Below are 12,775 nucleotides of genomic sequence, written 5' to 3'. Positions count from 1 at the left end.
ATCACCGTACCATGACCATTCGTCTCACAGTTGGAACCCTCCATGACGAGGAAATCTCTCTCCTTATCCTGAAACGGTCCACACACCCCGTAGTCTTTGGACTTCCCTGGCTCCAGTTACATGCACCCAACTTCGACTGGCAATCCCTGCACCTAACTAGTGGGGCCCTCAGTGTCAAAGCCGCTGTTTGAGGCAAGTGTCTCCATCCATGACCGTCATAAACTCTTCAACCCATCCTGGGTTACCGGCCCCATACTCGGACTTCAAAGATGTGTCCTCCAAAATCAACGCTGACATCCTGCCTCCACTCCGAGAATTTAACTGCCCCATAGAACTGTTGCCAGGAACCATGCCTCCCAAGGGCAGAACCTATCCTCTTTCACTTCCTGAAACACAAGCCATGTCAGCAAAGACTGTTATCTACTACCACTCATTAGCGAGTTATTTGATCGTCTGCAGGGCGCACAAATCTTTACGAAATTGGATCTCCGAGGGGGTGTATAACCTTGTATGAATCTAACTGTGGCTTTACCATGGACCCTGATAAACTCCAGGGTATTTGAGATTGGCCTCAACCAGTGGGCCTCTGCACCCTACAAAGATTCCTTGGGTTCACAAACTATTATCGAAACTTTATCGCTAATTACTCCTCTCTGGCCGCTCCACTTACCACCATGACTAGGAAGGGATGTGACCTCCGAGTGTAGAGTCCCAAAGCCCAGTCAGCATTCCACGCCTTGAAGGAAGCCTTCTATACCAGTCCATGTCTATGTCATCCGGATCCTAACCATCCCTTTGTTGTCGAAGTCTACGCATCAGCCATCGGAGCGGGAGCGGTCTTGAGTCGATACTCCACTAAAGGAACTTTAGTACCATGTTCCTTCTACTCACATAAATTTTCCTTCACTGAACAAAATTATACTATAGGAGACCGTGAACTCCTAGCCGTGAAACTAACCCTCCAGGAATGGTGCCCCTGGCTGGAAGGGGCACAACACAAATTCACAATATTTACCGACCACAAGAATCTAGTACACCTAAAGGAGGCCCAGTTACTTAACCCCAGACAAGCCCACTGGACCCTGTTCTTTGAATGCTTCAACTTCGAGCTTTGCTACCGCCCGGCAGCTAAGAACCTCCGGGCAGATGCGCGCTCTCACTCCGTCGAGCCAGAAGATACACCCAAGACTTCTATCATTGATCCAGCTTGCATATCAATTGCAGTCACCACCACGGTACCAGCCGGGAAGACGGTGGTTCCCTGCCATCTCTGTGAGCATGTGCTTCGCTGGGCTGTCGACTCTAAGCTGGCTGGTCACTCCGGCCTAGCCCAGACTCTCGAGATGCTTCAAAGGCACTATTGGTGGCCTAGTATGATAAGACTCCCGCGAATGCGTGGACTCCTGTCCAGTTTGTGTACAGCAAAAACCTCCAACTGGCCACCCATGGGGCCTTCTCCAATCTCTTCCTGCGCCCACCGAATCTTGGTCAAGTCTCTCCACTGATTTTATCGTGGACGTGCCTCCTTCAAAAGGAAATACTATAATCTGGGTCATTATTGACAGCTTCTCAAAAATGGCCCACTTTGTCCCATTACCCGGTCTCCCTTCAGCTCCAGAACTTGCTAGACTCTTCTTAGCCAACGTGTTTCGTCTGCACGGACTGCCACAAGAAATAGTCTCTGATCGGGGCCCCCAATTTGGAAGCTGCAATGGACTGCTCTTCTCCTTCACCCGTTGACCAGCTGAGGATTGAATCCAGTGTGCACTGGCCGGCGAGGGCCACAGGCCTCCCTTTTCACTTTGAAGGCATAACAAATAGCAGAAAACAAGTGAGGTAAGGAAACACCAGCTCACATGAAGCCTAGCAATCCACCATCTTGACTCCCCCCCCCCCCCCCCCCCCCCAATGCCCCTAACTTTTAGAAGCACTATTTTTATGCTTCTCAAGTTCTGTGTGCATATTTTATTATTTTAACCTAGAAATTACAATGGGCTGCTTTTTGTTTATAATTTCAGAGTATGTTTTTATTTGGTTTTAATAGATCAATATATTTATGAGTCAAAGTAATAATGGTTTGCCCCCAATTGAATTGTAAACCGACGTGAAGTGAAAATAATATGTTCGGTATATAAAAATGTTTAAATAAGTATATAAATAAATTACTTTTAGGGGCATTACTTTGATGTGCAGAAAACATGATCAATGCCCAAATTGTGTTTTATACCAAAAATAAAAAAGTCCACTATGGGGGTTAATCTCACAACCTCATCAAAAACCCACAAAAAAACCCCACCTGAAATATTCTATGTAATTGTGTGGACCAAACCTGCTTTGTATTTTAAATGTTTAATTGTGTTTTATGCACATATATGTCGAGTAGAGGACCCCTGCCCCATGAACTCAAAGTTCAGTCTCTTAGACTAACAATAGCCCCAGAAACTTTACTTCACCTCTGACTAGGAGTTAAATTTCCACTGTTAACATGAGTTAAGCCAATGCACCTATCTGCATTGGAGAGTAATAGCTAATGCCTTGTTTAACATCGGATTTGCAAAGAGGTACACTCATTTGTACGCAGAGTTTTACATATACATATTTTGTGTGCTAAACTCCTTGTTAAATTGGGAATAAAGTTGTTTACCCAAAAATATACGCACAGCTCCGTTCACCTTATTACATCAGGTCTTAAGTTTGTACTTGAGTGCAAAGTGGCTTGTCAAAAGTCACAAGAGAGCATCAGCATAATCTTGGCTTCCCTGGCTCTATTGTGCTAACCACTAGGCGGCTATTGTATTCCAGTGCTAGGCCATCCAGTCTTTTCACAGACTCATTGAACCATATCTCTGTGAAAGCAACAATACCTAAGTCTGACTCTGCCATGAGGGCTTGCAGATGTGGAATTATATTGTGTAGACCAGGGGTAGAAAACTCTGGCCCTGGAGTACCATAAACCAGTCTGATTTTCAAGAGGTATATTTGCATCTAGTGGAGGCAGTGCATGCAAATATCTCATGTATATTCATTGTGGATATCCTGAAAACCAGACTTGTTTGTGGCACTCCTGGACTGGAGTTGCCTATCCCTGGTGTAGACTATGAGCATTTGAGTTCACAGCCTTTCAGTTATTTCTCCTTGGCCTGCTTAAATTCTTTATAGCCTCACACCTGCCGCTCTCATTTACCATCTTGCCGAAGAGTAGATTAGTGAGCTCTTCGTTTTTGTGATTGACTTGACAGTTTTCATTTGCTTGTTGGAGTTGACACCTAAATAAATTGGTTTCCATCTTTCACACCCATCCTTTAGTTTAAATGCCTTTTCCCTCCCACCCTCCCTTTCTTCCAGTTTAATTCCTGTAAGCTTTTATATTTAGGACTAACGAAGCCCTACATGGCGATGGCAGGGTGAAAGTTCCATGCCTGTCTGGAAAAGTTTTCTAGATTTTTCTACAATTTTAAAAGAAGCATTCCATGTTGGTGCCATCAGGTGACATAGCCCACTTGTGTTGCTGAATATCCTGTTGTCCATGGAGAACACCTATTTACAGGTGTTTTCCTTGGTAATCCTTAAGCATTATCATAGTGAATCTTTCATTAATAGAATGCAGGGAGCACAATAATAAAGATGAACTCATTGAAGCTGTGTAGAGAGTTGTATTTTTAATAATAAATTTGTTTTATAGGAAGGCATGGTGCGATGTGATACTGCTGTTGGAACACCAGACTATATATCTCCTGAGGTATTAAAATCTCAAGGTGGAGATGGTTATTATGGACGGGAATGTGATTGGTGGTCAGTTGGTGTCTTCTTATATGAAATGCTTGTAGGTAAGTAATTGATCAGTCATATTACTGCACTTCTAATTTGAAGTTTGTTTTTTTAATGTACCATCTTATTGTTTTCCAGTTGTGAGTTATATACACTAGCTTAACATTTTCCTGAAATGAATTTTTCATTTACTTGTTAGAAAGCAGCTTTTGTGGTCATGTCTGTGACATTAAGAGCTTGATTATGAATATGGTGAATAGAAAGGACTCCATCACAATTCAGATAGCAAAGGTAGCTGAATAACTTATCTAGCTAACTTTGGAGGTATATTCAATAGTGCAGACTGAATATAGCTGGCTATTTTAAAGTGAACTGGCTAACTATAGCCGGCTAACTTTAGGACAGGTCTTTGGCCCGACCAGAATTAGGCCGGTATTTTCCATTCTCGTACAGAATGGTGAATCCCGGCGGTACCGGGGGGCGGGGGGCTGTGGGCCTGTGAAAGCCGGCAGTGATTGCACCACCATGGTGTTATCGCTGCCGGCTTTCGCACCCAATAGCGCCACCGTGAAAGGTGATGCTATTGGGTGCACTTCTGGCGGCGATAATGTGTCTTACCTTAGCGCTGCCCCGACCTCTCCCAGTTACGCCCCAGAACACACCTAATTTAGCTGGCTGAGTTCTAGCCGGCTGTCTTCCTGTTTGGCTAAATTTAGCCAGATAAGTACCCAAATCTTCATTTAGCGGGCCAGTTTTTTAGTTAGCCGGCTAAATGCTTTTGAATATGGACCTCAGTAAGTTGACATATCCCATAGAATGCATAACCCAATAAAGAAAAGCTTTCATGAAACAAATATTTCAAAACTTAAAAAATGTGATTTGATTTTTACAAATTTAATAGCATGGTATGTTTCTAATTTGAGATATATATTAGCTTGGATTTATGGCATATTTATGCTGCTTTTTGAAATTGTAATGTCTTTTTAGGAGATACACCTTTCTATGCTGATTCTCTGGTTGGAACATACAGTAAGATTATGAATCATAAGAACTCGCTTACCTTCCCTGATGACAGTGAAATCTCAAAGGAAGCAAAAAACCTTATATGTGCTTTTCTTACTGACAGGTAATATTTACTTTTAAAGTTCAGTTTACTACAGAAGTAAATACAAAGTCGGTTTGTTTTATCTGTCAAATTATCTGAATTTGGGAGCAATTTTCAAAGGGATTTTCACAAACAAAGGAGTGTTTATCTGCAGAAAACCCCCCTTTAAAAATTGTCTTCCTGCTTCTGTGGAGAAAGGTCCCCCATGCTATCAACAGCATGGGGACTTTAACCCCACAGGGAGAAGGGGGTAGAGTTGGGGCAGCTGGCTTAAGTACATGCTGGGATTTTATTCTGAAATCCAGGTGTGTTCTTCACCCTGTGTATTTTCCACCTGCAGAGTATGTGGGGCTAAAAGATCCCTGGGCACTATTGGCCAGATTTTTAAAGAGAAACTCCCCTTAAAACAGGGGGACATTTCCTTTTAAAAATTGACTTGCAGTGTACCAGTAGGTTTGCAATCTTCCTGCACTTTCTGCAATCTGTAAAAATTGTCATCCCCATGTATTAGCTCTTATGCTGATATTTATTATGAAAGTTAATAGTACAGACATCATCTAACAAAATAATATGGGATGTTGCATAACAATTAATTGAATTTGCATTGCACTTACTGGGAACCGACTCAGAGATTGGCCTTCTGTGCTGTTAGGAGAAGTCGGAATTCATTATTGGATAAGGTTCTTCCACACTCTGCTTCCCTGGTTTAGGATTTCATCTGAAGTACTCTCTCTCTCTCTCTCTTTCCTTGTAAAGTCAATTTGATAGTGCCTGGAATTAATAATATCCTCTAGGACTAACCGGATGTGATGGAAAACAGTACACGTTAATTTGTTTGCTCATACTTCAATCCCTTACTCCCAGATGGTATACCTCATGATTTTAATGAACCCTTACCATCCTGAGGACTAGTGCGGCATCTCTTCCAAGCATCCTTAATGTCATTTATTGACTGGGAAAAGCCTTCACAGTAGCAGCAGCCATCTTTCCTTGCGCTCTAGGAACCAGTGCATTACCTCAAAAAATCAAGATGTGTTTTATTCACAGGGAGGTAAGATTAGGACGAAACGGCATAGAAGAAATCAAACGACATCCTTTCTTTAAAAATGACCAGTGGGCATGGGAAAATCTCAGAGATAGTAAGTAATTTGTAGTGGTGTGGTTCTCCACAAATTACATTTTCATCCTGCTGTCCTTGGAGTTGCTGTACTAGTCTTGTGCAGCAACTTTATGACTTTTTTGGTATGAGTTTGTTGACTCTAGAGCCAGTAAAGCAAGAACTTTATGCAGACCATTTTACCTGGAAAGTATTTTGTACTCACAATTTTTCTCTGTTTGTAGCTGTAGCACCAGTTGTGCCTGACCTAAGCAGTGATATTGACACTAGTAACTTTGATGACCTGGAAGAAGACAAAGGAGAAGAAGAAACATTTCCTATACCTAAAGCATTTGTTGGCAACCAATTACCTTTTGTTGGATTTACTTATTATAGCAATCGTCAGTAAGTACACACAAAATTAAACTCTGTACTTTTTAATTTGTCAACTATTTTGGTTTGTTGTCTGCATGGTCATTTTCCCCTCAAGATGATTGTTGAGCCAATTATCTGTCACTTGTATGCTGGGAACTAAAAATGCAGCTTCCTATACATTAGGCTGAATCAATTGGTGTTGGACTTATAGTGGCATAGAATCCACTGCTATTCCACCGCAAGTTGTTTTCAGTCTGTTGTGCTGCTCTTTACCAGAAAAGTGACAGCTACCATTTGCATACTTGTGAGCACCTAGCAGATTAAAGTGAGGTGTGCCTGGTATTAGTTGTTTTTTTCTCTAAAGTCCAGCAGTTCTCATGACCATGGAGTGAATTTTTTCCATGGTGAGAGTTGAATGCATTTCACTACTTGAGCATCTGCTGTTTTCTGTCCAGTGTGATATTTTTTTCTCTTATGGTTTTTTAGGTCTGCGTGCCTGAAATTTTTCACGCTTCTCCTTAACCTATCATATATTTTTTTGCTGCTCCTGTCAGCAGGCCTGATCTGTCCATGGCTTCAGGCAGCTCAATTTTTCTCCTTGATTGTCTTAATATAAGGCTAAATATCTTCTTTTGATTTTACGGCATCAGTTTTTTTGATAGCAGAAAAGGCAACCAATGGCTTCAATGATTCTCTAGATTGGACAGAAGAATCCATAAATGGCCATCACAAGATCTGCTCTAAGTGTCTGGGTGAAAATCAGTATGTGTCCCACTGCAGCATCTGCTGAGGACCATCAAGATCTGCAAAAAGCAGAAAGAAAAAGTGCTTGGCTGAGGAACCTGTGAAAATCTACTTGCACTATTGATGAATACAACAGGCTGCTGCATATTTTTGTGAACTTGAAAATTGATCTTGTGAAATCAATAAACTGTTTCAGATTGCTTTTCAAAACATTTCTAGTGATGTGATCCTTTATGTTTGAAGATTTGGCATTATGATAGTTTAAATGATATGATTAGCAACTCAGTTATTATAGTTTAAAATTTGGAGAGAGTGGTTCCCAGATCTAACTTTTTTTTTTTTTTAGTTTTCCTAAATTATGTTGAGCATTTCATAAAATATTGTATTTTCTTGTTAATTAAGAGCACAAAACAACATGTTTGCTGAGCAAGCATATACAGAACTTGTAAAGGTATTGCTTTTAAACCAGTTTTAATCACTGCAATAATTTGAAATTGTATTATTATAGGTATTTATCTGTTGCTGCAACGAGTCCTACAGACAATAGAAGCATTTCCCAAGCAGATAAAAGCCAGGTATGTCAGTTACTCATGTAAACTATTATTGAATATCAGTAAGCCTGAAAATAGAAGTGGTTTTATATAGCAGATTGTAGCCAAATACTTTCTATTTTTAAATTGATCAAGTAAATGAAAGCTTGATTGTAACGCATAGTAGTATTTTTTATTCCACATTGTCATATGCCTTTGAAATGAATTGCAAGCACTTTATTAGTGAATTCTATATTAATTGCTAGCAGAATTACCTGTTCTTTGCACCTGGACCAGATGGTATACATCCTAGATTGCTGAAAGAACTGAGAAATGAAATTGCAGGCCTGCTATTGGAAATTTATAAACTATCATTAATATCATCTATGGTACCTGAAGACTGGAGGGTTGTCTCCCTGCATAGTGTTACCATCTTGTGCCTCCTGCCACTGCTGAATACCACCTGGAGCTGTCGGGAGAAGGGAGAGCCCCCTTGGTGACGTCATCCTCCTGAGCCTTAAAGCGCGGCATGCAGAGACTGAGGTGGGAGAGAAGAATTGGTTGTCTCTCTGCACAGTATTACCGTTTTGTGCCTCCTGCCACTGCTGAATACCACTTGGAGCTGTCAGGAGAAGGGAGAGCCCCCTTAGTGATGTCATCCTCCTGAGCCTTAAAGCACGACATGCAGAGACTGAGGTGGGAGAGAAGAGTTGGTTGTCTCCCTACACAGTATTACCGTTTTGTGCCTCCTGCCACTGCTGAATACCACCTGGAGCTGTCGGGAGAAGGGAGAGCCCCCTTGGTGACGTCATCCTCCTGAGCCTTAAAGCGCGGCATGCAGAGACTGAGGTGGGAGAGAAGAGTTGGTTGTCTCCCTGCACAGTATTACCGTTTTGTGCCTCCTGCCACTGCTGAATACCACCTGGAGCTGTCGGGAGAAGGGGGAGCCCCCTTAGTGATGTCATCCTCCTGAGCCTTAAAGCACGACGTGCAGTGGCAGCTTTGACCAGCACGCCGAAGCCACATGCCAAAGGGGGGTGCGCCTCTTAGCATGCTTTTGCAGGTTATCTTTCAACGTAAGTTTTTCTTAGGTTAAACATCTCCTGATGGGTAAGAAGAGGAAAGGTTGTGTTAGGACCTTCCCATCTGGTCTTTCTTCTACCCCCTCTTTATTTCAGCCTACCTTAGAGGTTTTTCAGTTTACAGCCAAGAAGATTTGGATACTTCAGAACTTGAATCTGTTGGTGCCGTTTGCTCGGAGGCTTCAACCTCTCTTAGTCTCAATGGACCTATCCCCTCCAGGGTTAGGAACCGACGTCAATTGGATATGCTGGACATGGTTTCAGGCACTGAAAATACTGTCCCTTTTGTCCTAAGTAGGGCTCCCAGCAGGGTTTTTCGGGTTTCTCTACTCCTTTAAGCCATCTGGACAAGCCAGCCATAATATCGCTGGATTCGATGTGGGTTGCCATCACAAAGTTGAAAGCCACCTTATCATCCAGAAATCGACTCTATATTGAATTCAGTGGGGAGCATGTCTGTGATACTTAATGATCAGTCTCAGAAGATCAAAGAGCATACTGATAAAATGACTGTTTTGGAGAACAAGATTCTGTCTATGTCTGAGCTAAGTACTAATATGTTGAAAGACAACCTTAATTTGCAAAGAAGGTTAGAAAATCTTGGTAGCCATGTTAAAAGATGTAATTTAAAGATGCTGAATTTTCCTAAGTATTCACTTGTTTCTCCTTTGGAAATGCTTCGGAGATATTTTTTAGGATCTTTCCAAGAAGTCTGTCCCTTCAATTGTTAAAACATATTATTTGTTTTCCCACTTCCGAGATGTTGGAAAGTATCCCGAAAGAAGATTTTTTGGAAAAAAAATGATTTTGTTATTGAAGCTAAAACTACTCTTTTGGTGGCGTTTCGAAAAGAATCTGATAATTAGTATTGAAGCTTTTTTTTGGCTTATAAGGATATTGGGGCGGATTTTCAGAGCCCTGCTCGCCTAAATCCGCCCAAATCCGGGCGGATTTAGGCGAGCAGGGCCCTGCGCGCCGGTGAGCCTATTTTACATAGGCTCACCGGCGCGCACAGACCCCGGGACTCGCGTAAGTCCCGGGGTTCTCAGAGGGGGGCGTGTCGGGGGGCGGGCCCGAACCGCGCGGCGTTTAGGGGGCGTGCCGGGAGCGTTTCGGGGGCGTGCCCGGAGGCGTGGTTACGGCCCGGGGGCGTGGCCGCGCCCTCCGGACCCGCCCCCAGGTCGCGTCCCGGCGCGCAGGAGGCCCGCTGACGCGCGGGGATTTACGCCTCCCGGAGGGAGGCGTAAATCCCCCGACAAAGGTAAGGGGGGGGGCTTAGACAGGGCCGGATGGGTGGGTTAGGGAGGGGAAGGTGAGGGGAGGGCAAAAGGAAGTTCCCTCCGAGGCCGCTCCGATTTCGGAGCGGCCTTGGAGGGAACGGGGGTAGGCTGCGCGGCTCGGCGCGCGCCGGCTATACAGAATCCATAGCCTTGCGTGCGCCGATCCCGGATTTTAGTGGATACGCGCGGCTCTGCGCGTATCTACTAAAATCCAGGGTACTTTTGCTTGCGCCTGATGCGCCAGCAAAAGTAGGCCTATTCGCATAGTTTGAAAATCTACCCCATTGTTTTTATGGTTAAAAAAATTCTGTTTTTCCTAATGTTATGAGGGATACCCAACGTCACTGTAAACTGTTTTTGGCAAGAAAGCAAAGGGTTGTAGACATAGGTGAGTCTTTGTAAGTGTATGCTTAAATATCAGGGTAATAGAAATGTTTTCTATGATGTAGTCCAGTTGGATAACTTTCTGGTAAAAAAAAGTGGCTGTTCATGGTGGTGGTGATAATTTTTAGGGGGGTAATGTTGGTCCAGTTGTGTAAGAATAGCTATTTTCCATTATTACCTTTTCCTAGTTTGAGCTTTATCCCCAATGAGGTTTGATTTAGTATTCAGTATAAATTGTTTGGGGGTTTTTCTCTGTTATAACATTTATGTTTGTGACTGAAGTAGTATATTCTGTAACCAAATTTGTTTTGGATATTGTTTTTCAAAAATTTAATAAAGAATAAGTTAAAAATAAAAGGGATTAAAAGATGATCCAGGAAACCTCAGATCAGAGAGTTTGATATCTGTGCCAGGCAAAATGGTAGAAACTATCATAAAGAACAACATTGCTGAACATAGATAGGAATAATTTAATGGGACAAACATGGATTTAGCCAAGGAAAGTCTTTCCTCACAGAATTGCTGCACTGTTTTGAAGGCACAAATAAACATGTGGATAAAGGTGAACTAGTTGATATAGTGTAACTGGATTTTTAGAAAGCATTTGACAAAGTCCCTCATGAGAGACTTCTTAGGAAATTAGAAAGTCATGGGATGGGTGGCAGTGTCCTATTGTGGCTTGCCAGCTGGTTAAAAGATAGAAAACAGAGTAGGGCTAAATGGTAAATTTTCCCAATGGAAAAAGGTGAATAGTGGAGTGCCCAATGGAAACAAGTAAGGTAATTAAATTTGCTGATGACAAAATTATTCAAAGTTGAGAAATTGCAAGAAGACCTTGCAAAACTGGGAGACTGGGCATGCAAATAGCAAATGAAATGTGGACAAGTGCAAAGTGATGAATTTAAGGAAGAGTAACCGAAATTATGGCTACAAAATGCAAGGTTTCGCAGTAGGAGTCACCTCTCAGGAAAAGAATCTAGGTGTCATTGTTGAAAATACATTGAAATCTTGCTCAATGTGCAACAGCAGTCAAGAAAGCAAATAGAATGTTAGGGATTATTAGGAAAGGAATGGAGAATAAGACTGAGAATATCATAGTGCTTCTATATCGCTCCATGGTGCTACCTCATCTTGAATATTATGTGCGGTTCTGGTCACCACATCTCAAAAAAGATATAGCAGAATTAGAAAAGGTATGGAGAAGGGTGACCAAAATGATAAAAGGGATAGAACAATTCCCCTATGAAGAAAGACTAAAGAGGTTAGGACTCTTCAGCTTGGAGAAGTAACGGCTGAGGGGAGATATTGATATCTATAAATGAGTGGAATGGAACAAGTAAACGTTAATCAGTTGTTTACTCTTTCAAAAACTACAAAGACCAGGGGATACACAATGAAGTTATTAGGTAATAAATTTAAAACTAATAAGAGATTATATTTTTTTACCAATTTGACATCATAAACTCTCCAGCCGGGAACCCAGAAAGGCTTCTAGCGACATAAAATCTTGTACCATTTTATTTATATATACATATACACACACACATCATTGATTTGGTAACCTTTTTGATTCCATTTCTACAAAAGTTACTGTTGTTCCTAAATCGAAAGGTTACATTTTCTGTTGATAAGAAATATGAGTCAGCAATGTAGTGCCACTGCAAAAACAATCTTGTCAACTTATGGGTTGTAGTAGCAAAAATATCACAGACAAAACAAATGTAGTAATTTTTTTGCTCTTATCATACATGATAATACTTTAACAAAGGTCTTATGTCCAATTTTTTGGTCCCACATCAAAAAATGGGATGGAAAAATAGAAGGTTCTGTGAGGAAGTGTTGAAAGAGCTGTGTGATTAGCCTGGAAAAGTGAAGACTGAGGGGGCTTCGTGATTATATTGCAGTACATAAAAGAAGTGTATGGGGGAGGGGAGGAGTAAAGAAGAAGATGGTAAATAATTCTACAGGATGAGAAGAAAGTAGGATTACTTTTCATTAGGACAGGTTTAGGGTTATACTTTAGAACATTATTCCTAATGTGGTATAGTGAATCTTACCTTAAGGTAATGAATGTAAATGACCTCTGGCAGTTCTTTCTTTACTGTTTATGATTTTATGATTCTGCAGCTTCAGAATTGATTGTTTTGGTAATTAAACTTTTATGCTGCTATTGTAAAGTTTGTATTTTTTAGCTTTTCATTTTGTGAATTTACTACTTGTGAAAAGACTAGATCAGCAGTACTAGAAACCAAGCTCATAGCTTTATTCACTGAGCAATTAGAACATGGATAATATTAATATACAAGCTTCCCTTCACTGCCCTTCCTATGTACACCAGTCATGATCTAGAGGAACCACTTCTAAAACTGAGTGATCAATTTGGTCTGCTTGACTGAAACTTTCAGTGGTGG

The 12,775-nt window shown here is 41.6% G+C and overlaps 1 protein-coding gene across 1 annotated transcript in view; it reads left to right on the top strand.

Annotated features, from left to right (window-relative positions):
• Positions 1–12,775, top strand: part of ROCK1 (Rho associated coiled-coil containing protein kinase 1) — a 491,909-nt gene that overhangs the window by 265,766 nt on the left and 213,368 nt on the right. Inside the window, 5 exon segments of the mRNA XM_029591102.1 lie at positions 3,683–3,827; positions 4,756–4,894; positions 5,921–6,012; positions 6,215–6,374; positions 7,597–7,663. Coding sequence (XP_029446962.1) covers positions 3,683–3,827; positions 4,756–4,894; positions 5,921–6,012; positions 6,215–6,374; positions 7,597–7,663 — 603 coding nt within the window.

Source organism: Rhinatrema bivittatum, chromosome 2 (assembly GCF_901001135.1).
Source record: "Rhinatrema bivittatum chromosome 2, aRhiBiv1.1, whole genome shotgun sequence".
In the NCBI taxonomy this organism is placed as follows: Eukaryota; Metazoa; Chordata; class Amphibia; order Gymnophiona; family Rhinatrematidae; genus Rhinatrema; species Rhinatrema bivittatum.
The sequence above is the reverse complement of the archived record's forward strand: the minus strand, read 5'-3'. Positions and strand labels throughout refer to the sequence as shown.